At 49.0% G+C, this 23,027-nt stretch overlaps 10 protein-coding genes across 10 annotated transcripts; 7 read left to right on the plus strand and 3 right to left on the minus strand.

Moving 5' to 3' along the window:
• The first annotated feature begins 352 nt into the window (after nucleotides 1-352).
• Nucleotides 353-1,869, plus strand: erg27. Its single transcript, XM_040896670.1, has one exon. It carries the CDS (start codon nucleotides 566-568, stop codon nucleotides 1,670-1,672), a length of 1,107 nt encoding a protein of 368 aa, XP_040754026.1. The 5' UTR covers nucleotides 353-565; the 3' UTR covers nucleotides 1,673-1,869.
• Nucleotides 1,870-3,011: 1,142 nt separating this feature from the next.
• On the plus strand, nucleotides 3,012-4,141 carry P175DRAFT_0433286 (uncharacterized protein; the record flags this gene model as incomplete). Its single annotated transcript, XM_040893593.1, has 2 exons — nucleotides 3,012-3,162; nucleotides 3,234-4,141. The coding sequence occupies 2 exons, from the start codon at nucleotides 3,012-3,014 to the stop codon at nucleotides 4,139-4,141; spliced, it is 1,059 nt and encodes a 352-aa protein (XP_040754027.1).
• Nucleotides 4,142-5,943: 1,802 nt separating this feature from the next.
• Nucleotides 5,944-7,754, plus strand: P175DRAFT_0555300 (cation diffusion facilitator family transporter). Its single transcript, XM_040900622.1, has 2 exons — nucleotides 5,944-7,114; nucleotides 7,171-7,754. The coding sequence occupies exons 1-2, from the start codon at nucleotides 5,992-5,994 to the stop codon at nucleotides 7,410-7,412; spliced, it is 1,365 nt and encodes a 454-aa protein (XP_040754028.1). The 5' UTR covers nucleotides 5,944-5,991; the 3' UTR covers nucleotides 7,413-7,754.
• Nucleotides 7,755-8,671: 917 nt separating this feature from the next.
• On the plus strand, nucleotides 8,672-10,849 carry P175DRAFT_0432900 (uncharacterized protein; the record flags this gene model as incomplete). The annotated part of the gene is made up of 1 exon (XM_040893570.1): nucleotides 8,672-10,849. One exon carries the CDS (start codon nucleotides 8,672-8,674, stop codon nucleotides 10,847-10,849), a length of 2,178 nt encoding a protein of 725 aa, XP_040754029.1.
• Nucleotides 10,850-13,837: 2,988 nt separating this feature from the next.
• Nucleotides 13,838-15,256, plus strand: P175DRAFT_0555302 (lactonase family protein). The gene is made up of 4 exons (XM_040900623.1): nucleotides 13,838-14,060; nucleotides 14,125-14,233; nucleotides 14,301-14,774; nucleotides 14,872-15,256. Exons 1-4 carry the CDS (start codon nucleotides 13,917-13,919, stop codon nucleotides 15,225-15,227), a joined length of 1,083 nt encoding a protein of 360 aa, XP_040754030.1. The 5' UTR covers nucleotides 13,838-13,916; the 3' UTR covers nucleotides 15,228-15,256.
• Nucleotides 15,257-15,819: 563 nt separating this feature from the next.
• P175DRAFT_0499168 (acetylornithine transaminase) lies at nucleotides 15,820-17,643 on the minus strand. The gene is made up of 3 exons (XM_040896671.1): nucleotides 17,392-17,643; nucleotides 17,090-17,329; nucleotides 15,820-17,019 (listed from the first exon to the last, which is right to left on the minus strand). Exons 1-3 carry the CDS (start codon nucleotides 17,512-17,514, stop codon nucleotides 15,952-15,954), a joined length of 1,431 nt encoding a protein of 476 aa, XP_040754031.1. The 5' UTR covers nucleotides 17,515-17,643; the 3' UTR covers nucleotides 15,820-15,951.
• A 174-nt stretch (nucleotides 17,644-17,817) lies between these two features.
• On the plus strand, nucleotides 17,818-18,255 carry P175DRAFT_0555304 (succinate dehydrogenase assembly factor 4; the record flags this gene model as incomplete). Its single annotated transcript, XM_040900624.1, has 1 exon — nucleotides 17,818-18,255. The coding sequence occupies one exon, from the start codon at nucleotides 17,818-17,820 to the stop codon at nucleotides 18,253-18,255; it is 438 nt and encodes a 145-aa protein (XP_040754032.1).
• A 654-nt stretch (nucleotides 18,256-18,909) lies between these two features.
• P175DRAFT_0499171 (uncharacterized protein) lies at nucleotides 18,910-19,749 on the minus strand. Its single transcript, XM_040896672.1, has one exon. It carries the CDS (start codon nucleotides 19,336-19,338, stop codon nucleotides 19,087-19,089), a length of 252 nt encoding a protein of 83 aa, XP_040754033.1. The 5' UTR covers nucleotides 19,339-19,749; the 3' UTR covers nucleotides 18,910-19,086.
• Nucleotides 19,750-20,805: 1,056 nt separating this feature from the next.
• Nucleotides 20,806-21,123, minus strand: P175DRAFT_0491082 (glutaredoxin family protein; the record flags this gene model as incomplete). The annotated part of the gene is made up of 1 exon (XM_040895821.1): nucleotides 20,806-21,123. One exon carries the CDS (start codon nucleotides 21,121-21,123, stop codon nucleotides 20,806-20,808), a length of 318 nt encoding a protein of 105 aa, XP_040754034.1.
• A 194-nt stretch (nucleotides 21,124-21,317) lies between these two features.
• On the plus strand, nucleotides 21,318-22,903 carry P175DRAFT_0499172 (cysteine and histidine-rich domain-containing protein). Its single transcript, XM_040896673.1, has 3 exons — nucleotides 21,318-21,526; nucleotides 21,672-22,194; nucleotides 22,288-22,903. Exons 1-3 carry the CDS (start codon nucleotides 21,421-21,423, stop codon nucleotides 22,598-22,600), a joined length of 942 nt encoding a protein of 313 aa, XP_040754035.1. The 5' UTR covers nucleotides 21,318-21,420; the 3' UTR covers nucleotides 22,601-22,903.
• The last annotated feature ends 124 nt before the right edge of the window (nucleotides 22,904-23,027 follow it).

The following is a 23,027-nucleotide window of genomic DNA, read 5'->3' on the forward strand; positions in this document are numbered from 1 at the left end:
CTCTGAAGGTCCATTATCGATTTCTGGATTGTTTCAACATCATACTTCGACAAGCGCGAGTGAAAAGCAAACAAACAAGACGACGACAATATACCAGCATGCAAAAGTGACTTCTTCTTCTTATTCACGGAGCATTATCCTGGGCGCCAGGCACAAGCAAATCAAAGCGCGACTTATTTCGCTTCTAAGCGCTGGTCTCGAGTATGGAAAGCTATATCGGTTGAAAAAGGGCTGATCTTGTTCTATTTTCTGTTTGCGCGCGCTTCCGAGGTAAGCTCATGCACTTTTTGGCGCTGAATTTTGTTTCACATTTATCCCGGTTTACCTTGAATGTCATTTGGGGGGGGGGGTTCTCGTCGCAATTGTGGCATTTATAGTTTGAATACCTTTGCCTGGCTGGCAAGTTCGATATTGTTCTGAATTCGTGGGCTCACACTTGATCAACTCTCTTCCCTATTCCTCTACTAATTTATCAATGACAACGTCTCAATTGACCATGGACAATGCTAATGTTTACAGCAAATTTCTTGCGATCATAGACTCAGAGTCGTCTCTAGTCTTGTGGATGGCTTCGGCCGAGGTGGACCAGAAGGCCTTGGGCAACTTTGCCGCCATAACAAGCCTGGAAAATCCGTTCTTGTCTGCTATGCTATACAAGATTCTAGGTCTCTCGGTGATGCTATCGAAGAAACTCCTTCGCGCGCGACGGCTACGGCGACTAGACCCTTCTCGCGAAACCAAGTCGCTCCAGCTGTACCACCATATTATATGGCTCTCACGGGAGGGCCTGCTGATTCTTGAAGAATTCGTTCTACCCATGGTAGACGCCCATGTTGAGTTAAAAATTCTAGCCTACAAGCTCAGAGCTTCGTTCTACCATATATTTGTCTTGTTCCATAATCAACCCGCCATCCACTCACCGGGGATTCTCAGCCTTTCCAGCAACGCAACTGTGTCCGGCGAACCATCTGAGCCGGACACACCAACCAGGGAGCAAAAATCGCGATTCTCATTCAGGTCGAAAGCAGATGTCATTTCAGTACCGGAACGGTCACCAGACTCTTCGAACCACACATCTCGAGTCAAGATCCCCCCGGTCCAAGTTCCTCCTGGTTTAGCGCCGGTTCAACCTCCGCAGACGACGTCCTCCTTTTTGTTACCGGCTCTCGATTATACCCCGACGGCTACCGCCTGCTTCAATCACGCGGCTCTTTTGGCAGAGCAATTTCTTCCAGGGTCTCACCCTCTGCGCTTATCCATCAAGCTCGAATACGCCGCCTATCTCTACGATTGTCTGCAGGACTCTAATGCCTGTCGGAAGTTAGCGAAGCAAGCCATCGCAGATGTCTACAATGCCCAGGAGGGGATGGACGATGAAAGTTTCGAGGATGCCGCAGAGATCGTCGGAATTCTGGGTAAGATGGTGAAGCGCGGGGCTAAGAAGAGCAGCCATGGAGGTAGCACGACACGTAGCCTGACCCCGAAAGGCGAAAGTTCACGAAGTGACGAAAATCGAACTCCGCCATCCAAGAAGACTGCATCCCGTCTCGTCAAGACCACGACACCACCGACCACGACGATCACAACGCCCAGGACCCCCAAGACACCCAAGTCGGCCCAGAATGAATTACCCCCCGCTGTTCCTCGTCCGAATATGATAAACCCTATTTGATACCCGATACCCCATCCATGAATAATAGTGTATAGGTTTGACGAGAGTTGCAGCGATATGTTTATGGTGTGATGGGTCGTCGGTAACTAGTTTTGGATTTTTTCCTCCTATGTATCTTCTAACATTCTTGTATTTTGTTCTGTCTACATTCTGAGGACGTCTGACTGCTGATATTCTTTTGTATTTTTTTTTTTTTTTGGTTATCGTTGTTGAATTGTCTCGGATATCATCTGTTTCTATTTATGCATAGTTTCTATATTTGGCGGTGTCTGTGTTCACCAAATGCATTGTACCTATACCATAGACCATTGGTGGAATTTCTGGGTGCTAAAACTATCATAGGCAAATGCACTCCCTGAGTCCTAGTAAACTTATCTACCTAGGATGGTGTACGAGATGGCACTCTTGTTGGTGACTGCGCCTTGCACCCGGAGGATGAGGCTGATTGTGATGCCTGAGGCAACTTTATCCAGGAGAAAAACCCAGTTGGGGGCCTTAAGGCTTAGGCTCCCAGTTACTGGCTGCGGAAGTTGTGCTCCGGCCCAAAATATCCAAGAAAAAAAAAAAAAAAAAAAAAAAACCGACACGCCAAAAATAACCACAGCCGCATTGCTCTGCTTGTTTTAGGGTCTACAATATACCCGGCTGGATGAATACAATCGAGTCCTGCGAATTATTCCACTTGATGTCTACCTAGGCACGGGGACTACTAGGTGTTCATCATTTTTCCCTGTTTTATAATCCTCCCCCTATTACCCCCATTGCTGAGCTTATCGTTCGGTTGCACACTCGAGTTACGTTACGACGACTCGTCTTTTACGTCATCTACACCTCTTCGACTCGCGATCTCTGCAACCCCTCCTCCATCTGGTTCTGGAGAGAGACTTATGGAGTAGATGATTCTTTTCCCTGCATCACTCCCCCACTATCTTATATGAAACCATCCGTTGCTGGGGCGCGACCGACCGACCGACCGACCGATTGTTGGCTTAGCCTTATCTGCCTCGAACTAACCATTGCCAATAACCCGACGGAGAGTGGAGGCGCCGCGAACTGGCATCGGGGGAAAATTCCAAAAAAGAAAAGAGACAGGGGGGAAATAATCTACTGGACAAGCGACAGGTAGCTGGCAAGGCCCAACGTGCAGCAACAACAACAACAACAACAACAACAGACTTGCATACGACCCTTATCTCGATCATCTCCTCTCTCTGTGTGTGTGATTTTGCTTTTCACGGCAATGAATTGGGTCTTTTTGGAAGCCTCCCCAGCAAATAAGAATCCTACCGGTTGTCGTGTTGAGAATTGGACCTTCGCGGCCAGTTGTTGAACGTGGATCATGCGGTCGGGGTTACAAAAACCTGGCGCTATCCCGTTCCTTGCCCTCATTGTCTTCTCCCTGCTTAGTTTGGTGCCTTCTCTTGCGAAGGAATGGGAGATTTACACCTTCCATCTCGGGTATATCGGTTCCTCACGACATGACGACCGACGTATGTGCCTGGTCCCTTTCCCTTGCTTCCGAGGCTTATGCACGCGCGCTCAACTAACCTGCATACTACAGAACCGTTTCCCCGCGTCAAGAATAGCTCGACTGATATCCGATCGCGGTTACGTCTGAACGGTGGCCACTCTAAGTTCTCGCTGTTTGATGGCTTTTACCCGTCGTCATATCTCGATCGCACACCTTCCAAACCGCAGTCCGTGATAAAAGCGCCGCCACGCAGCACATTTGAAGTGGCTCCTGTCTTAGACGACGAACTTATTCCCTATTCGGTCTCAGAGTCTTCGAGTCTCACACGAGGAGTTAGCGCTTTTAAAGCATTCGTCATCAAGCAATGGGACGACCAACAAATATTACAATCTTTTTCGACTGAAACGGAACCATTCCCGGACCCGATCGCAATCTCTCCTACACTTACCCTTACCAACTCTTCCGTTACATTGACACCTATCGATGAAGAGGTCCCCGCAGTGTCGCCTAGTAACCTGGATTCAATTCCTCCAAAGCAACAAGCACCGATGGATCCATTCTCACGCCGATTGCGCTTGCAGTTTCGTGATTCCTGGCAGCAGGTCTGCCGCGTTGGAGGCTGTTTCGGGGGCGCTTTTGCCTCTTATTTTGAACTTCTTCGCCATAATAGATTTCTAATCTCGGGCCCTTCGGATTCTACTCTGGGCACTGGCGAGCAGCTTGACCCGGAGGATTCAGTGGTCGAGGAACTACCACAGTTGGATAAAGACTTGGCGAACGGGCAACTGTCGAATAACAGCAGCGCTGCCCAGTCGAATTTGCCCCCAGAAACAAGAAATTTGCTTCCCACGCCAACACAGCCAACACAGCCAACAGCCCTTCTCCCGACTACTGCTGGACAGTCCAAAGTTGGTGGGTTTGGGTCAAATTCGGAGCATATGCGTGGGAGCTCTATGGCTATTGTGATAGGTCTAGTGGCCGGAATCATGTGGTTTTAATCGGTGATCCTGCCACTGCAGACAATATTTTATTCGCATCATGATATATGACGAATCACGAGCTATATTAATTGCATGTCAATAATCGGATATTGGCAGCCACTCCCTCCGGCAGCGCCCCAACGGACCCCCAACAGGGAACTTACTTCCTTTTCTACCCTTGCTCATCAATAAATAGATAGAGAATCCTTGTTTCAACGGCATCATCCGAAGCGGGGGCCTCAACAGTACCCCGAATAAAATGGACGGCACCACGCGACTCCCGATGTGAATCTAGGTTCCTATTATCTGTTCTTGCCGAATATGGTTCTCCCCTGTCGACCAGTATGGACGGGGCTGGCTTTGGATTCTTCCCGCAATATTGATTATTGGCTCCTCCGCCGCAGATGATTGGGTTTGTTCTTGTATATGGCTTGTGGAGAGAGCCGCACTGTACTTAATGCGTCCACGAAGGTTGGATTGATGGATATAATATTACACAGGGGCTTGATGCACCCTTTTAACGCTGTCATATTCTTTCTCCTTTTCTCCTCTGGGACTATTGGATAGCCGTAGGTATACGTCGGTGCTTCGGGTAAGCAGTGTGTTTCGTGGTACTCTGACTTATTAACCAAACAGCTTTCCACCGCTGCCGCGAATGCCGTTGAAGTTGCCTATGATCGGCATATTGAGAGACATGTGTGGCCATCTAGGGGTAGACTAACTCTCATGTATTTTAGATGCGTGTGTTAGGGAATTACAATCATCGCTCTGGTTTCTTTTTCCAGCAGGTTCATTCCGAGTCCACGTGCCGAATTATTCTTGATAGTATCTTTCTAATACAGGGGGGGAGCAGATTGGTGTCTTGCATATGGGGACTCAAAAAGCTGCCCTACAGACCGCTTTGATTGTTCTGTTCGTATCTTTTCTACAGAACAGTCAGACAGCCATGGAGAATCGAATAAGAAGCATTGAAACCAGGCTAGAACAGCAGAGCAGAAGCCAACAGTCGGACCACAGAAGGCGCCAAAGGGACAGGGACACAGACCTTGACCCGGAAGCCGCACGTGCGACGACCGCGCGGTGACTGTGGACAATACCAATTATACAGGATCCTGGCGGACAGAAGAAATCGGCTATTTTCTGGCCAGGTATGACAAGAGGACGTCGCCGTTAAACAGATTACTAACGCCACTTACTATAAAGATGTTAATGTGTCTTCATTGACCGGATTCGTGATCTCATCTCCTATAAAGGCGAGGAAATGGTTAAAGCGAATATACAAGCCTGTCTTCGGGGAGCTGCCCTAAATTAGTTCAATCCCTTTCAACAGATAACGAGGATCAAAACCTAACTCCAGTCACGGAAGCTAGAAAGCCAGGTACTACTGGCTGCTGTTCAAGACACTCGAAAAGAGTTGCAAAGGATAAACAGCTCTGTGTTTGGGCTTATTAACCGACCCAGAGTATCGATTTGTCTGGCTTGATGAGAACCGGAATCCTTTTGTGTCGGAAACTTATTCGTGCGTGACGAAGAAGATCAAAGTTATTCAATGGATTGAATGAATTCCCCAGCTTGACTTGAGCTGCACAGATAAGGCAACCAGGTTTGCAGTGCCTCGGACAAACTACCTTTCTCAACTTGCTTCTGTGGATCTACTGAAGATTTTACTTTTATCTGGGTGTAGATTCTTTACATGTATGTATGTAGATAAGGTTAACTATTGATCAGATAAGATATGTAATATCACGTGATGCTACCAAGTTACTGGAAGAAGGGGGGGGGAGTGCAAATTTTTTCCTCCTCACATAAAAGAATTCCCACTCCTCTGGTCTTCAATTTGGTTGTCATCGATTTTTCCATCTCTCAAAATGGAGGATAGCCATTTCCGCCACAGTCCCTCGCACCATCCCTTCCAATCCGCTCATCTCCACGCCCGAGACCACTCCGTCTCCGAGGGCACTACTACCGCTCTTGAGCCCCAGACGACGCAGCACCGGTCCAGCAGCCATGATTCAGAAGGCCAACCTCCACCCCGCTATACTCAAGACAACGATCCGTACCAGCTAGCATCAAAGCTCAAGACGGATGAAGAGATTCGGGAGATTCACCCGCAGGCCAACACGTCACGGAAACGCAATGGACATCCATCGGCAGCGATCTCACGGACGGCGAGCGCGTCTTCTTCTAATTCAGGGGGCTCCAACATTCGCCGGTTTCTGAACTCGTCTGCGAGGAAAGAGCTGCAGGGATTCTATAAGACGCAGAATGAAAACATCGAACGCATGCTGAAGCCTGTCGAGGAGCACGTTCGCGACGCGCGCGAGCTCAACACCAACAACCAGCTAAAGTACAAGATCGCCATTTACGGCAGTTTCGCTGCCAACATTTGTCTTTCTGTTCTACAGCTCTATGGTGCTATTTCGTCTGGCTCGCTCTCGCTGATAACGACTATGGCTGACTCGGTCTTCGACCCCATGTCCAACTTGACTCTTCTCCTCTGCAACAAGGCCGTCCAACGTGTGGACCCTCGCAAATTCCCCGCTGGGAAAGCTCGCATTGAAACTGCCGGAAATATCTGCTTCTGTTTCCTCATGACGGGTGTCTCTATCCTCCTGATCGCCTTCTCCATCCGTGACCTCGTGAGCGGCTCCGAATCCGCAACCGGGGATTTCCATCTGCCATCCGTTATTGCTGTTGTTGTTGCATTTTGCACCAAGTTTGCGCTGTTCCTGTACTGCTTTGCCCTTCGCCACCAGGTCTCGCAGATCCGTATTCTCTGGGAAGACCACCGAAACGATCTTTTCATCAATGGCTTCGGTATTCTTACCTCCGTGGGCGGTAGTAAGCTCCGCTGGTGGATTGATCCCATGGGTGCCATCCTGCTATCCACTCTCATCAGTGTTCTTTGGCTTTATACTGCGTACCATGAGTTCCAGCTTTTGATTGGGATCACAGCCGATACTAAAATGCAGCAACTCATTACCTATATCGGTATTTCTCCCTTGTTTTCTTCTTTCTAGATCCGAGTACTAATCAGGAGCGAATAGCAATGACCCACTCTCCCTTGATTACAGCTATTGACACTGTTCGCGCCTATACCTCTGGTCCTCGTCTCGTCGTTGAAGTCGACATCGTCATGGACCCCTCTGATTCCCTTCGTGCCACCCACGACATCGCTGAGGAGCTGCAGATGAAACTCGAGTCGCTACCTGATGTCGAGCGTGCCTATGTCCATGTCGATTACGAAACCACCCATAAACCCGAGCATTTCCTCAAGAAGGAACTTTGAAAAAGTAACCCCAGAACTTACCCTTGCGATCGGTTATCGCTCATGATCTTCTTCGTATCACCTTTTTTTCATATATATATAATATATTTCATTCTGCTTTAACCCGAAACCTAAATTCCAATCAGGATGCGTCTTATGTTTATAGGAAAGTGTATAAATCGACTGGAATGGCTTTCTTAAGGAACACGCAATCGACTCATCTTGATTACCTATGCATGGAAAACCGGTTTCGCCAGCTTCAATAGCAATTCCATCATAGTTACTTTGCCTTAGCTTAGCAGGAACGTGCCCTATATACTTTGCCTGACTTAATTGGGTAGTAAAACCATGGGGCCGAATGTGTTCACACATGAAATGAGAGAGTCCTTGTTGAAATGTGGTGCTATGTTGATATTGTTGGGTAGTATCCAGACTCGGGACTCATACGATTTAGTAGCACGAACCAACAGAGAAACCCGGAATGAATGGGCCCAATGGTTACAAGAAACCAATAATACGCCTATTGGCTTGTGCAAGCGTATCATCATCTATCCTTTGAAACTCCTCCAAGTTTCTATTTCACATGTCCACCCGTCAGTGGATTTAGGTCGATTCTAGCCCTCGTCCGCATGTAGGGTTTGCTCGGGCTGATTGCCAGAATCAAGCGGCTGCAGCCTGACTGAGGGAGCTGTTCATGCATGACAATCGCGATGCAACCGTTGCGGGTGGGTAAGTGGCAGAACAGTAGGCTTGATCTCGTAACAAGACAGAGTAGTCCCATCTGGGAGTAATAGCATGATTAGCATCCATCTACTCTGTAGTAGATAGCTGTGTATATAGGTCCCGATCCGATGTGCATCTTGAAAGCTATTGTTGGGCCGGGAGGGTCGAGGTGGTTTTCCGCTACGAGCGGAGGAATTTCCTGCAGCAGTCCGTAAGTAAGCCTTCCGAATGTCCACTGTTGGAAATTTTACCTGGAATTCCCACCCGAACATGTGTCTAAAACTCCATCTGCACAGGGGGCAGCGCGTTGAAAGTCATGTAAATTGAATGTTTAGCGTGGGGGAAACTTGCGATCTGGATCACCTGACACCAGGTGGTTTCTAAAACGCCTGCCTAAAGAAGAGGACAGACATACCAGACTTGTAAGCTGACAACATTCACCATCTCTCAGCTGGAGCCTTGTTCTATCGCTCAGCGTCTGTCTTTTGCTTGCGAATATCGTTCGTTCATCGCTCGACGATATGTAACAGGTTTTCTGCTTCCCCTTCGATGCAACAATGGTGCTTTCGTTATCCGTTCCTAGCTTCTCTAGATCCGCCACAAAATCCCCCCCGCTCCGATCCCGGGATACCAATCCCTCCGCCACCTTAAATGAGGCTCTTCGCAATAACCCGTTCGGAACCACATCGCAGTCTCGCTCGAGGACGCCGCTGACCTCCCATGTTGATGTTGAGGAGCAGACGCGAGAACAGGAGGAACTGAACCAAGCCCTTGAAACCCTCGTTCGGATTTTCCCGGACGTGAAGATCGAGGTGTTTCGTGAACTGCTTATACGATTTGATGGGAACAGCCGACTTCATGTTTGCGTGGAACAGCTTCTGCGTCACAAGGAAAAATGGGTAGCAGGGCGATGGAACGTACCAGCTGGAGCTGCGGGGAGCGAAGGAGGGGATGCAGTGGCCACCTCTCCTTCCAGCCAGAGCGACGGCGGGGCTCCGGTACCCCGAGACGAATTATTCCGGACGAATGAATATAAGAGTTCTGTGAAAGGACTTCTTACGAAGGAGTTCAATGGGATGAGCAGGAGCACGGTGGACGCGGTGCTAGCGGAGGGGAATTTCAGCTATATACGGGCCCGGCCGATCCTACAAGACCTTTCACGGAAGACATGGAGAGCGACCTTCAATAGCATTCTCCCATCCTTTAAGCGCAAGAAATGTAAAGATGACCATCCCCTCATAGCCTGGCAACGCCGTGTAGATGGGGATCTAGTCCCCCGATTGAAGGAGACGGGATGCCGCGAGTTGGACATAGAGCTGCACGAGGCGTTGGTTGCGCCACTACTTCGAGCGCGAAATGAGGAACGGGAACGGGGAGATTTGAAACTCGCAGAGGAGTTAAACGAACAGGAAGCCGAGGCGGCTGGCGCATTGTATGAGTGCGAATGTTGCTTCACAGATGTCACATTCGAACAGATCTCGACCTGTTCAGACAACATGCATATAATCTGCTTCAACTGTATCCGCCACACTGTTCATCAAGCACTCTTTGGCCAGGGTTGGAATACCTCTGTGGATGTCGAGAGGTCCACGCTGAAATGTTTGGCACCATCTTCCCATGAGCAATGCCAAGGTGTCTTGAACGCCCAGATCGTCAAACGGGCCATCCTTCTGGACAAGGCAGGGCTTGAAACCTTTTCCAAATTCGAAGCCAGACTTGCCTCCGATGCACTTCTGAAGTCGCAGTACAAGCTTATCCGATGTCCGTTCTGCTCGTACGCCGAAGTTGACCCCGTTTACCATCCTTCTGCCAATGGCATTATCTGGCATTTCCGTCGGGACGGATTATTTCCTACCCTCTTTATGATGATAATCGTACTGGACACAGTGCCCTTCCTTCTCGTCTTTATGGCTATTTTCTACATTCTAGATCCTACTGTGGTCCCTAATTTTTTGAACAACGCCCTAATCAATTTATGTCTCAAGGGACGGATGAAGCGGTTTACTTGTGCAAACCTAAGCTGTCGACAGGTTAGTTGCATAACCTGTCAGAAACCTTGGCGTGACCCCCATGTCTGTCACGAACCTTTACTACTTGACCTTCGAGCCACTGTTGAGGCTGCTCGAACGGCTGCCGTGAAGCGCACTTGCCCACGCTGTGGCCTATCCTTTGTCAAGTCCTCCGGGTGCAACAAACTAACCTGCACCTGCGGCTATTCCATGTGTTATTTATGTCGCAAGGCTCTTGGGCCGCCATTGAACGCTGGCGATCGTGGTCGTGCCCGCCAACAAGAGAATATTAATCCATTAGGCAGGGCGGCTTTAGGCCTGAGAATGGGGGACGAGGAGGAAGAGGAGGAAGAGGAACACGAGGGATATAGACATTTCTGTGAACATTTCCGCATCAACCCGGGGTCTCGCTGCACTGCATGCAACAAATGCGAGCTCTATCAAGATGAAGACGAAGAAGCGGTGGCACGCCGTGCAGGTGAGAAGGCAGAACACGAATGGCGAATGCGCCACCAGATGGCCGGAGTAGGGCTCGGGTCCACTAATGTCAACAATGATCTCTCAATCACTCGGAATAAGAAACAGACGAGCCTCTTCCCCCGTGGCCAGGGTAAGAGCTGGGCCTACTGGTTCGACGAAATGTGGCAGTCTGGACAATGGAAGATGGAGGGACAATTACTGGCAGATTGGATCGTGGAGCGAATTATTGTTGTCCAGGAATCTTGACTGCGAGGGAAGAATATGGCACCCAAATTGGATGAGACAAGCCGGCGTCTAGATTGGTTAAACAAGAAAGGGAGGAGGAGGAGGGCTTATATGATGTTATGAAGATACGACTACACTCCTCATTTATTACACTTGAGAATCTCCTCTGATCTGGTAACTCACATTGGGAATTGGGATCTTTTGCCATAGAATGCAATCTGCCTAATCCATAACAGAAGCGAAGTCTTGATCGCTTGGGATGGTTCTACTTCTTCTAAAGTACTAGTAGTGGAGAGAGGAAAGAGTGACCTCGTAAGTCGATATTATCTACATTTCAGTCCTAATGCACCCAGGAGAATAAAGTTAATCAGCCTCAATGACCAATTTCTTTGCCGAAAACACCCCGTTTTTTTAAGAATATCCAACGCTTCCTGGATTCCCTCTAGCCCCCTCCTCGGCACAACCTCCGGCAGCGGAGCAACCTAATCTGATCTGAACAACCCTTTCCCTCATGCCTCAACCAAGAACCCATCGAAGATAAAACGGCGTAATCTCCGCTAAACCATCGACGCCCGACATACCAAAGGTCATCTTGGCTTCCAACTCCTTCTGGCACATTTGCAGACTGACTGGATTGGCGAGGCAACGAGGAGCTTCTGCTTAGCTTTAACAACCTCCTAGATCGGTAGTTAGCTACGCCAGCCAGATATTTCGGAATTGGGAGACTTATAAAAAAAAAAAGGGGGGGGGGCCGTTTCCTTAGAATAAAAAAAATAAGGAAACGGCAGTTCACGAACAGAGCCACTCGACAAACATCCAGCACTGTATCCGGGGCCTCTGGCAAATCCACTTTCTTGAATACCTATCCCGAGTCTTGCAATGAGTAGTATCGGCGAATAAGCGAAGCAGACAAGCCTAGGCTTTGATCCTCACGCGAGAGAGGCCCCGTCACTCATCACTGGATACATAGGGAACCCGAAAGATCAAGAAGAGAAGAACGCCGTTGGACCAAAAAAGACAGATGTTGAACCGCCAGGACGATGGCTGAAGTTCGGTGAACCCAACACTCAGCACTAAGCCACCTCGCAACATTCATGAAAACGAAAGAAGTAAAGTGTCTATTTTTTCGTAGGCCAATAGTCTGGCTGCTTGACCTGCCCTCATGACCAAATAGACTCGAGCCCTCTCAACGAACACTCCCGGGCACCGAGAATGTTTGGTCTAGCCTCCTGTGTGTGATACAGTACCTCTCGGGACACGTTTTTGTTTCCTCTCCGCGCGAGACGGGCTTGGAGGGCAAAAGTTGAAACGGACAAAGAACATCCACAAAAACCGCTTCTTAAGAAAGAGTCGGGGCCCATCGATCAATTTGCAATCTACATTGCAAAGAGATGGTTGACACAGTGGATCGGGACCTTCGATTGAAGCAAATCGTTGGCTGATGCCATGATTTGGGTTCTTCTAGCATCGAATAGTATAATGCATACTTGAAACGGGGCGGGTGAAACAGATCGAGTCCGGAACGTGACAACAGGCCAAGGGTCTTGGAGAAGCTTGTCGGCCATCCAAAAATCATACTCTGCAGCGAAGCAATAAAAAAAAAAAAAAAAAAAAGGCTTGCTACAATCAAACCAGTTGACCATGAATTGGTCGTTCGATTTGATTGATTCCGACAAGTGACCTTTTTTTTTTTTTTTTTTTTTTTTTAATTAGGCATGCCGACTCTATGAACGTGTGTAGGCAAGTCAAAAAAGACATCTGTTGTGTTCAAAAATGATCCATTGGCAATATGCAATGGTTCACACCGATTTTCAGATGTTCCGCATCGATAAAGACCAATAGGTTTCAACCTCATGTTACAGAGGCGCTCGAAAAAAGTTCACCCTTCATCCCCAGCTCGTGGTCGATGTGGCATAGCACAACCATCCCAGTTGATCCGCATAGGTTGCCCAGCATTGGAAAACCGACGCGTTTCCAGTTTGGAATTGAACGCATAGTAAGCCGTCTTTAGTTGCCTGGTGGCTCTGGACAACTGCCTTTCGTCTTTACGACTGGATGGCAGCTCCTATGCTTCACTGTGAAGCGTTTAAACCGACAAAGGTACATTAGGGTTAGATTCCCAACTTCCACCAGACTCCCAAGAATCTCCAGACGAACAGACTTGAGAATGATTGATGGAAGTTAGGGAAGTGTGAAGAGGTAAAAAGCTGTATAATCCGATGCCATTACGGCAAAGGAGGCGCGACCAAACGACCGAGTTCGGAGATGAGAAGCTGGCTTTGGCATGGACAGGGCGTCTGCAGGTCAAGTATCCGAAGTGACTAAAGTCTTGAAGAGCGACACTCTAATTCCGCTTCATAAATTTGGCCGAGTTGGATGGATACTGAGGCTGTCGTGGTGGGATTAGGGAAACAACACAAGACGAGGCTGGGAACCTTGATATTCAGGAGAACGCGACGCGGTGTCACATGACATTACGCGGTGTCGGAAATATGATATTCCTGTAGCACCAGCACCTGTTTCTATCGCCAACCCCCAGGAACCCCCGTATAGTGTATACACCCTAAGGGCCTAAAGTAAGTCAAACTGCGGAGGGTATCATCATATATTTGTGAGCTCCTGATAGACTTCCCCATGTTCTACGCTCCTAGATAGTACTAGTGTGGGGTAGGTTTTCTCTCGCATAGCTAGTTTGTACAACAGCTCTGCCCATTCTTCTACTCCCCACCGGTGATGATGAACTCTCTAGCAGAAGTAGTGATGCAGTGTGTCTTTAGGATACATTCTAGCAGTCGAATCCTACCCAGACAGAGGCCCTAGATAAACCCTAGAATGCAAACTAATAAGCGCTCAACGATATCCCGGATTTTCTTAATCCACCAGCCGGCAATTTCTTCATCCGCCCGTTGCGGGGGGCCTTTTGGATTACTGCCTCAGGCACAACTCCGGTTCGCTGCCGTTCATGACTGCCGTTCATGACAATATTCTTGACTTCTTTTTTGATTGTCTCTCTAATATTCGGGGGGGATTTGAATTTATCTTCTTTTCAATTCCTCTTGAGCTATCCATTTCCCCGCAAAACGGCAATATGAAGCATCATCTGATGGTGGGCACCTGGACCCGTCCAGGGCGCATCTATACCGTTGCCTTTGACGATGAGGCATTGACTCTTGACTTGGTTAAGAAGACTGAAATCCCTACAGACGAGCCAATTTCCTGGATGACCTTCTCCGTAAGTCTTGCTCTGAGGTGTCTTTCGTGGAACCTATTTGCTTACTTTATCTCTCACAATGTAGCATGACAAAAAAACCATCTATGGAGCCGCCATGAAGAGGTGGAACAGTTTCGCGGTGCACAGTCCCACAGACATTGTTCACCAGATATCACATCCTGTGGCAGGTCATGGTAACGTCTTTCTCGGTGTATATTCAAGGCGGATTTGTGGCAGTTCGAACTAACATTTCTTATGCAGCCCTGGCCGCCAGCGAAGAAACCAACACCCGGGCCATTTTTGTCCTGGCAGCCCACCAGCCTCCGTACAATGTGTACGGAAACCCCTTCTACAAGTACGCTGGCTACGGCAATGTCTTCTCCGTAGAATCCGACGGTCGCCTTGCCAAGAACATCCAGAACTACGAGTATCAGGAAAACACCGGTATCCATGGCATGGTTTTCGACCCTACCGAAACCTACCTGTACTCGGCCGACCTGCAGGCCAACAAAATCTGGACTCATACCAAGGATGCCACAACCGGGGAATTGACTCTTGTTGATTGCCTGGAGGCCCCCGCTCCTGGTGACCATCCTCGCTGGGTCGAGATGCACAAGAGCGGCAAGTACCTCTATGCGCTGATGGAGGCCGGGAACCGTCTGGCAGTTTATGTTATTGACGAGCGCACCCACAAGCCTGTCTTCACCCACATCGCCTATCCTCTTCTCCCCCCTGGTACGTTGTGTGTCCACCAGTTTTTTTTTTTTTTTTCCTCCAACAACTCAACTTGCGCATCCGCAGTTCCCAATTCTAACCCTTTCCCCCACCATAGGTCTCCCTACCCGCAATAAGTACCGCGGAGACGTCACCTTCACCACCCGCAGCGGCGAATATCTCTTCGCAACCACCCGCAGCAACCACTTCGATGTCACGGGATACATCACAGCGTTCAAGCTGGGTCCCAACGGCAACATCGAGCGCCAGCTCTGGATCCACCCCACCTCCACCAGCGGCGGACATTCCAACGCCGTGAGCCCCTGCGATTTCAGCGACGAGTGGCTGGCCCTCTGCGACGACCAGCTGGGGTTCGTCGAGATCTACCGGTTCCAAGACGAGAACCTGGCCCGTGTTGCGCGGGTGGATATCCCCGAGATGGGATTCGGCATGAATGCCATCTGGTACGACTAAGAGAAGCGATATACAGGGGGGGGGGGGGGAAACATATGTTAAATAGAACCAATAAAGATAAAAAATATTATTATAGTCCTATATCCTACTGGTCTTGAATCTTACTACCAAAGGTACAGCGGTGTATACAGTACGTACGTACACGAGCAAGTATAAGTCAAGAGGATAGCACGATCTGAATCTCGAGTGGATCTAACTATAGATTGAGCCGACTGTATTCATGATGGAGTAGAAAGTGCGGCCCACCTAAGTTCCATTCCATGCAGCCGATCCCCAGAATCGGCACCCAAGGAATGCACAACTTGCCGATGGAAACCACCTTGCTCTCTCAACTAAAGATGTAGCAGGCATCTAAATTGTAGGAATAGTTCTTCTATCTATCTACCTTCTTGTAAGACCTGGTTGGGGCTAAGTCGGTTTAAGGAAAGAAGGAAAGGGACTTGTGGATATTTGCTGTTGGTGGTTTTGGTGCTATTTACAACCTACTGGTCTATCCAAATTGAAAAGAAGAAGAAGAAGAAGAAGAAGAATCCTGCTTTTCTCTATAATCTACACGTTAACAACCCCTTTGAAAACTATAAACAAACGAACCAAAAAAAAAAAAAAAGAAAAAGAAGAAAGGCTAACTTAAGTGGTATATGAACATCTCTCGTACGTATCTAGAATAACCAACGTAAAATCGGCATCATCATATACCGTAGCGAAATCGAATTCAAGAGGCAGGTTATGCCTTGGTGGCGACAGCCTCAATAGACTGCTCCAGGATCTTCAGGGCAGTCTTGAGCTGCTCCTCGGTGATGGTCAGAGGAGGGACAAACCGGATGCATCCCTCACCGGCACTGATAATGAGCATGCCCCGTTCGCGGGCCGCAGTGATGATGTCGGATACCTTGGGGGAGAACTCTGCGGACAGTTGAAGGCCGAGGATTAGGCCACGCCCGCGGACCTCAGAAATAACGCCGGGGAACTTCTTCTCCAGGTCCTTGAAGCCGGATACCAGGAGGTCGGACTTGGCTTTGACGGACTTCTGGAGCTCGGGGTCGGCGAGGCGCTGGATGATGTGGTGTGCAACCCGGCACGCGAGAGGGTTTCCACCAAAGGTGGTACCGTGGTCTCCGGCCTTGATGTGTCCGGCCACAGTCTTGCCAGAGACGACGGTAGCACCGACGGGGATACCGTTACCAAGGGCTTTGGCGGAGGTCAGGATATCGGGGTGTGCAGCTTCCCCAGATGCGGGAGCAAGAGAAGGGTGAGCATGGGCCCAGAAGGTGCCGGCGCGGGAGAGACCGCACTGGATTTCGTCAAAGATCAGGACAGCGCCCACTTCGTCACAACGCTTGCGGAGAGCAACGAGGAACTCGGGAGTAGCAACGTTGACTCCACCTTCTCCCTGGATAGGCTCCACAATCACACCGCAGGTCTTGTCTGTAATCAGGGTCTGGAGTTGCTCGACGTCATTGTACTTGCCGTACTTGAAGCCCGGGAGCATGGGGGCGAAAGGAGCCTGGTATTTGGGGTTGGGAGTGGCGGATAGAGCACCCATGGTGCGGCCGTGGAAGGAGTTGTGGAAGGAGACAATTTCATGCTTTGCTCCGGAGGGGTCATGCGACTTGCCGACTTTGCGAGCAAACTTGATGGCCGCTTCGTTTGCTTCGGCACCGGAGTTGGAAATGAAGACCTGGGAAGCATCACGCATAGCACCAGACTCGCGGGTCAGGGCGATCAGGTCCTTGCTAAGCGCGCCAACCCAAGCATTGTGGTAGAGGTTCGAGGCATGAAGAAGTGTATCAGCCTGTCGTACACAATATCCATTAGCAAAAGAACGAGCGCCGAACTAGACAACTGACGGAGGTGATATATACCTGCTCCGCGATGATCTTGGTAATCTCGGGGTCACAGTGACCCAAAGAGTTAACAGCAATACCAGCGGTAAGATCAAGATATCGTCTGTTCTCCATATCCCACAGATAGCTTCCTTTTCCTTTCACCATGATAGGGCTTGGTCGAACGTAGGTAGGGACTAGGTAAGGCGCTCGGTCTTGGACGAAAGCGACGGAGACGGAATCGGCCGCAGGATCGGGGGTTGGGCGCGAGGCATCTTTCTGCTGTGTGTTAAATTGAAAAAAATACACTCCACGTAGGAAGAGAAACTCAAGGGACTCACTTTTCCTTGCACAGGTTGAGCTGTCGCAGAGGCATATCGGCGCTGTAGAGGTGACTCAACTGCAGAGACCACCAACCTTTGGGCCAGCGGCAGCCGGCGTGACGCTATACGGACGAACGACATCCCAAATAGAAATGAATCGACTCAATCAAAAGAGGTAGCAGAAAGTGGAGGGAGCAATTGAGTCGACAGGGGGGAAAGTTGTCGAGGAAGCTGGCGCGGGGAAGAGTATAAGAGCAGAGAACAAAATCCCGCAGCGATGAAATGGAATTCCACCCAAAATGCCGCAATCGCGCCTTTTATTTCCGCCACTCCGCATTCTGCCTCATTTTCCTCTTCTCTGTGACTCAACACCAAAATCATCTTTTTTTTTTTTTTAAGTGCTCCACAGCTCGATCTTCATTTGCAAAATTAATCTATTTAGCTATGGCTATTTCCACTGTATCTCGTCGTGCATTGACTCACGCCAACCGGGCTCTCCTCGGACGTGCGTTTTTCTCAAGCCGCTCGGCACGACTCAGCGACGATAAATCGGCCTTTCCGTTCCGACAGGGCCCTGCACCACTCAGGCTTCCCAAGGAAGAACAAGAAATCTTCGAGCAGCTTCAGAGACAATCTACTGGCGCCTTTAGCACCCCTCAAGAACCCCCAAAGATCAACCAGTCCCCCGATTCTGAACTCGAGACTCAGGCAGGTGGCGAGGGAGAAGAGGGACTTCATCGGGACCTGCGATCTGGACTTCAACCCGAATTTGAAGGCGAGAAGAATCCTAAGACTGGAGAAGTCGGAGGACCCAAGAACGAACCCCTGCGATGGGGTTCTGCGGGTGACTGGAGCTATGGAGGTCGTGTTACCGATTTCTAAACCAGGTCACACCGTTTCTTTTTTCCGAACGGGAACGGCACGAAGAGGCGGGGGTATTCCTATTAGCTGGCGTTGGATTGCGCTTGATATCTTCTTATTGTTCTTGCATGCATTTTGGGCGGCCCCGATTCGAATCCCAGCTACGCGCCGGGCCTTTTTCCCGCATTCTGTGTATTATATTAAAGAGAAAAGGGAGTTTTTATGTGATGAAGCTTTCATGACGAGTGTAATTGTCTTGAATAGAGGAACTGGCCTAGATATGGCTTTGGTCGACAATGTAACCATGCGCTGTTATGCAGCCTGATGTGTACTTGTGTCATTGAAGCTGTATATACCAGCCGATTCGATGCAATGCCACCCAACCAGATCTTCACTCTTGTTGTCAGCTCTCTCCCCCTCGGTTGTCAATTCATGCAGCGTTTCACTCCCCGGGCAAGCCACACATGGATAGTTGAACTTTTTGGTTACTATTCTTTACTTGCTATTCTTTTACTTTTTTTTCAGCCGGTATTCCAAATGAGCGTGGACTCAAGTTAGGTATCCCTTGCTAGAGGTAAATGTGCCATTCCCTGAAGATTGGGTACAGCTTGTATACACTGAATAACCTGGGTTTATGGTAGTCAGATGAACGTACTCCAGTGACTGTCCCTTCGAAGTATGTCGATACCCCGAGCGTGGAGGAAGTGCAAAACAAAACAATCGCCGACTGCTAACGAAAAGGACAGATTAGGACTATTCGGGTCGAAGTTTAGACCCGGACTTATTTTGCATTATGGGGAGTTATTACTTTATTTTTGTTCATGGTTTTCTTTATTCACCAACTTGGACTACTTACTCTTTGTGACTCACTCGTCTCATCTCCAAGGGCACATCATATCCAGCTTCCAATCGAACTATCGAAAGGGTATCCATATCCTGAAGAAGCTCAGATCCCTTCGAGCGCCGCCTGAGTTTCTCTTCCCGCATCATTCGCAGTGACTCGTTCCTGGACGAGGAGAAACAGAACGAGCTTGTATCTATTCTCCAGGGAATCCCCACGACAGGAAGAGCAAGCTGCAGATGGACAGTGAAACTCGGCCGCATGATTATCCTCTCGCGACAGTAGTATCCCGGTGCAACTACTGACCCGGTCTTGGTTCGAGATATTTGGGGAAAGACCTCACCTCACAAATATTATGGATCCGCTGCGTGAGTTTACGCCAGATGCAGGGGTTTATCGAAATACGGTCATTCTGGGGAAATGAGAACTATGCGCGATTGCTCCAGATTAAGTGGGGATTTGATCCAATATTCATGATAGGGTCTGTTGGGATGAGCCCGAGGAAAGATGTCGCTGCTACCCTAGTGTGAGATGGGGATTTTACTATCGTTCTAGGATGGATTCGTCGTTTAGTACGGATAGATAGCATGTTGAGTGGTTGCTTGCGAGCTGCTTGGGACTGGAAATGAACCTGATATAAGTACGGCCGGCCAATCTTTCCCTTCTTCATTTAAATCTAGATGTTCTAGAGCAAGCACACACTCGTTATTAGACACCCTGGTTATGAAAAAGGACGATTTGTTCCCCGAGTATAACAACTGCGAACATTCATAAGGCTCGCAAGCAATGATAGGTAAGTATTAGCTCGCCGATCAAGTAGTAACGATTAAGCTAACCCGGTCGTCGATTTAAGCATGAGTCGAGGTAATCAGTGTAAAGTGACAGTCTGGCGAGTACGGGCAGAAAGGGGTGTATCATCATACAATTGGCTATTTAACCCCCAAGAAGCTGCCTTGAGTATGGTCATCTGAGATATCGATTCCATTGGTGCGCAGATCATCTTTATAAATCGTCTGGTCTGATTCTGAACTAGATGTGTGGCTTGTGCTTCGGTACTAACCATTCCGGATTCATCACTAAGCTGGTTTACGATTGGATTTCCGTCTAGCCTGAGAAAGGCAGGACTGCCTGGATCCGGTGGAATGGTAATGGACAAGTCGTTGCTAGGGTTACAGCCACAGAAGTGAATTCGATGATATGAGTATATGCGAGTGTGGGGTAGATGGTTGAAAGAGTATACCTAGGTACGTGATTGTCCAACCAAACAGGGTCCTTGCTTAGCTGTTGTCCATTTTACATGACGTTCGAGGCTATTAGACATGCTAAATTCCTTTTTATCGCTGGAGAGAACCTTGGTGGTCTAGTTGGAGTGGTTCAACGGGTGGGGGATATTTCGTCAGAGCACGCAGCAGTGGAAAACCCGCTGCTCATCGGCCTAGAATTCGTGGCCAAGAATTTCTTGAGGGTAAATTGGTCCACTCAGTTCCGGATGCTTCCCCGCATTCCTTTCGAATGAATAATTGAGGCGATGGCGTGCACTAGGGCCCGATGCCATGGTAATCATACAGCACACTATAGGCGGGCACCAAGAGTTGGATTGGCATGTAGCCACTTAGGATACACAACATCAGACTACCAACTCGTAGCATGGAATATATATGACTCCATCATAAGAGACGCAGACTCCAGCATTTTGATTGGGAAGTAGCGGAGTAGTTGTACAAGCGGGACTAAGACTGTGCCTTTTCTGCATCACCAACGAGTGATTCAACCTCCTGCTCCGTAAACCGATGGAACAGTTTTTTTGGATCGGACAGCTCGCCAGCTGCATTCTTGGCGAACTGTACATGCAGAACGGGAACATCAAACTCGTAAACATCCTTCCATTCCTTATTATTGGGGACCATGATATCCACCTCCGCGTAGTTGAAAGGCCGTCGCTTACGGACTTGGGTCACATTGTATTTGGCGGTATCGCAGAGCCCACAGCCAGCACGAGTGAAGAGCGTGACGCGTGCAGCTTGGAATAAACGAGCGGTTGGGAGCATAACGGCGACAAAAATGAGAAGAATTGATTGTAAAATTATATGGGTTTTGGTTCCGAGGAGGATAAAGTCCAGATACGCAAAACACACAAACCCTGGAGATTCCGAGATGATGGAACCTTCGAGCTTCCCCGGACTAAACCCATTCTGGGCAGTCCAGCAACATCTTTTAGAGGAACACTCCCCCTCCGTCATCTCCCCCCACTTCTTCCGCTACTTTCTTTCTTTCGTTGGGAATAAAAGAAGAAAAACCCATTGGCCGCGATATTTAGGTCATATCCTATTGTGTGACTGATCACCATGGCATCCAAGTGTGTTCACAAAGGTTGTGGAAAGGAATTCACCGACTCCGAGGAGCCTTGCATTTACCATCCCGGTCCACCAGTTTTCCACGAAGGACAGAAAGGTAAGTAAAGATGCTTTCGCCTGGGGTAGACTTGGATTGCTTTTTCGGTGTTTCTTTGTTTGATTTCTGGTTGTCTCCAGCAAGTACCCTCCGAAGTTATTATCCTAACCACCTGTGCGGCTAACATCGCTTTCTTGGATCCTAGGCTGGAAATGCTGCAAACCACGCGTTCTCACCTTTGAGGAGTTCATGACGATTCCTCCCTGTACGACAGGGAAACACTCCATAGTAGATGACACCCCAAAGGTGGACGAGAAGCCAAAGCCAGCAGAAGACCTGCCTACCCCCCCAGCCGCGGCTATCGTGGATAGCGGGGTGCCACGGGGCGCAATTTCGCCTGCGATCCCTCCTCCCTCTAATCCCCCTACGCCGGTTTCAGAAGAGCCAGAATCGGACGATCCATCTCTCGCAATCCCAGCCAATGCCACTTGCCGCCGAAAAGGCTGCAATAATTCCTACAATCCCGACGTCTCGCGGGAGGACGAAGAGTGCGTCCACCACCCAGGACATCCGATTTTCCACGAGGGAAGCAAGGGCTGGTCTTGTTGTAAGAAGAGAGTGCTAGAGTTTGATGAATTCCTGAAGATCCAAGGTTGTACGGCGAAGAAGAGGCATCTTTTTGTCGGGAAGGGCAAGCCTCCCGGCGAAGAGAAAGTAGACAGTGTCAGGTAGGCCATCATCACTCTTCCTAGCTTTTTACTTTGGTGTTTCTTTTTTACGGGAATTAGGTCCAAATGGGAGCTACAACTAATGACCAATAGAAATGACTTCTATCAAACTGCACACTCTGTGAATGTCTCACTCTATCTGAAGAAGATCGATAAGGCCCATGCCAAGGTTGAATTCACCTCCACATCGATCGATCTGGATCTCCCGACTACCGACAACAAGCGCTACCAAGACAGTTACGAGCTCTTTGCGCCTATTGACCCCAACAAGTCACAGTTCCGCGTGCTGGGAACAAAACTGGAGTTGACGCTCGTCAAGGGCGACGGAACGAGCTGGCCTGTGTTGCGGAAAGATGATCGATGGACTGGAGAAAGGATTCAAATTGGAAATGCAGGAAGGGTTTAGATCTGAGACAAAAGATACGCGACTTCTATATCGAGTTCTGTGGAGTAAGTACCTAAATGAGACCTTTGCATGAAACCTTTCGGTTGTTCTTCATCTCTCCTCTTTTTCCTTTGGGATTGATCAAATTGCCCGGCGACTACATGTGGTAAGAGAAGGGTTGGCAGTGTAGCATATCAGTTCTCAACCGATATTCAGAACCAGTCCAAACTGGGTGGAGGATTTAGTCCCGAAAACTTGGTTCGGGCGAACTACCACCACCTAGCGCATCTTTGGGCAATGTCATTAAACCGTATGAGGATGGCGTGATACGATCTGGATTTTTTTTTTCCGCACAATATACCTGGGTAATTCTGTGCATTGTACGGAGTGCCGGTGTTCTTTCCCTCCCCTAGTCAGGAGAGTAACACGGCTTCTTACAAGAAACTAC

The sequence above is a fragment of the Aspergillus ochraceoroseus genome (genome assembly GCF_002846915.1).
Source record: "Aspergillus ochraceoroseus IBT 24754 chromosome Unknown P175scaffold_2, whole genome shotgun sequence".
Taxonomy (NCBI): Eukaryota; Fungi; Ascomycota; class Eurotiomycetes; order Eurotiales; family Aspergillaceae; genus Aspergillus; species Aspergillus ochraceoroseus.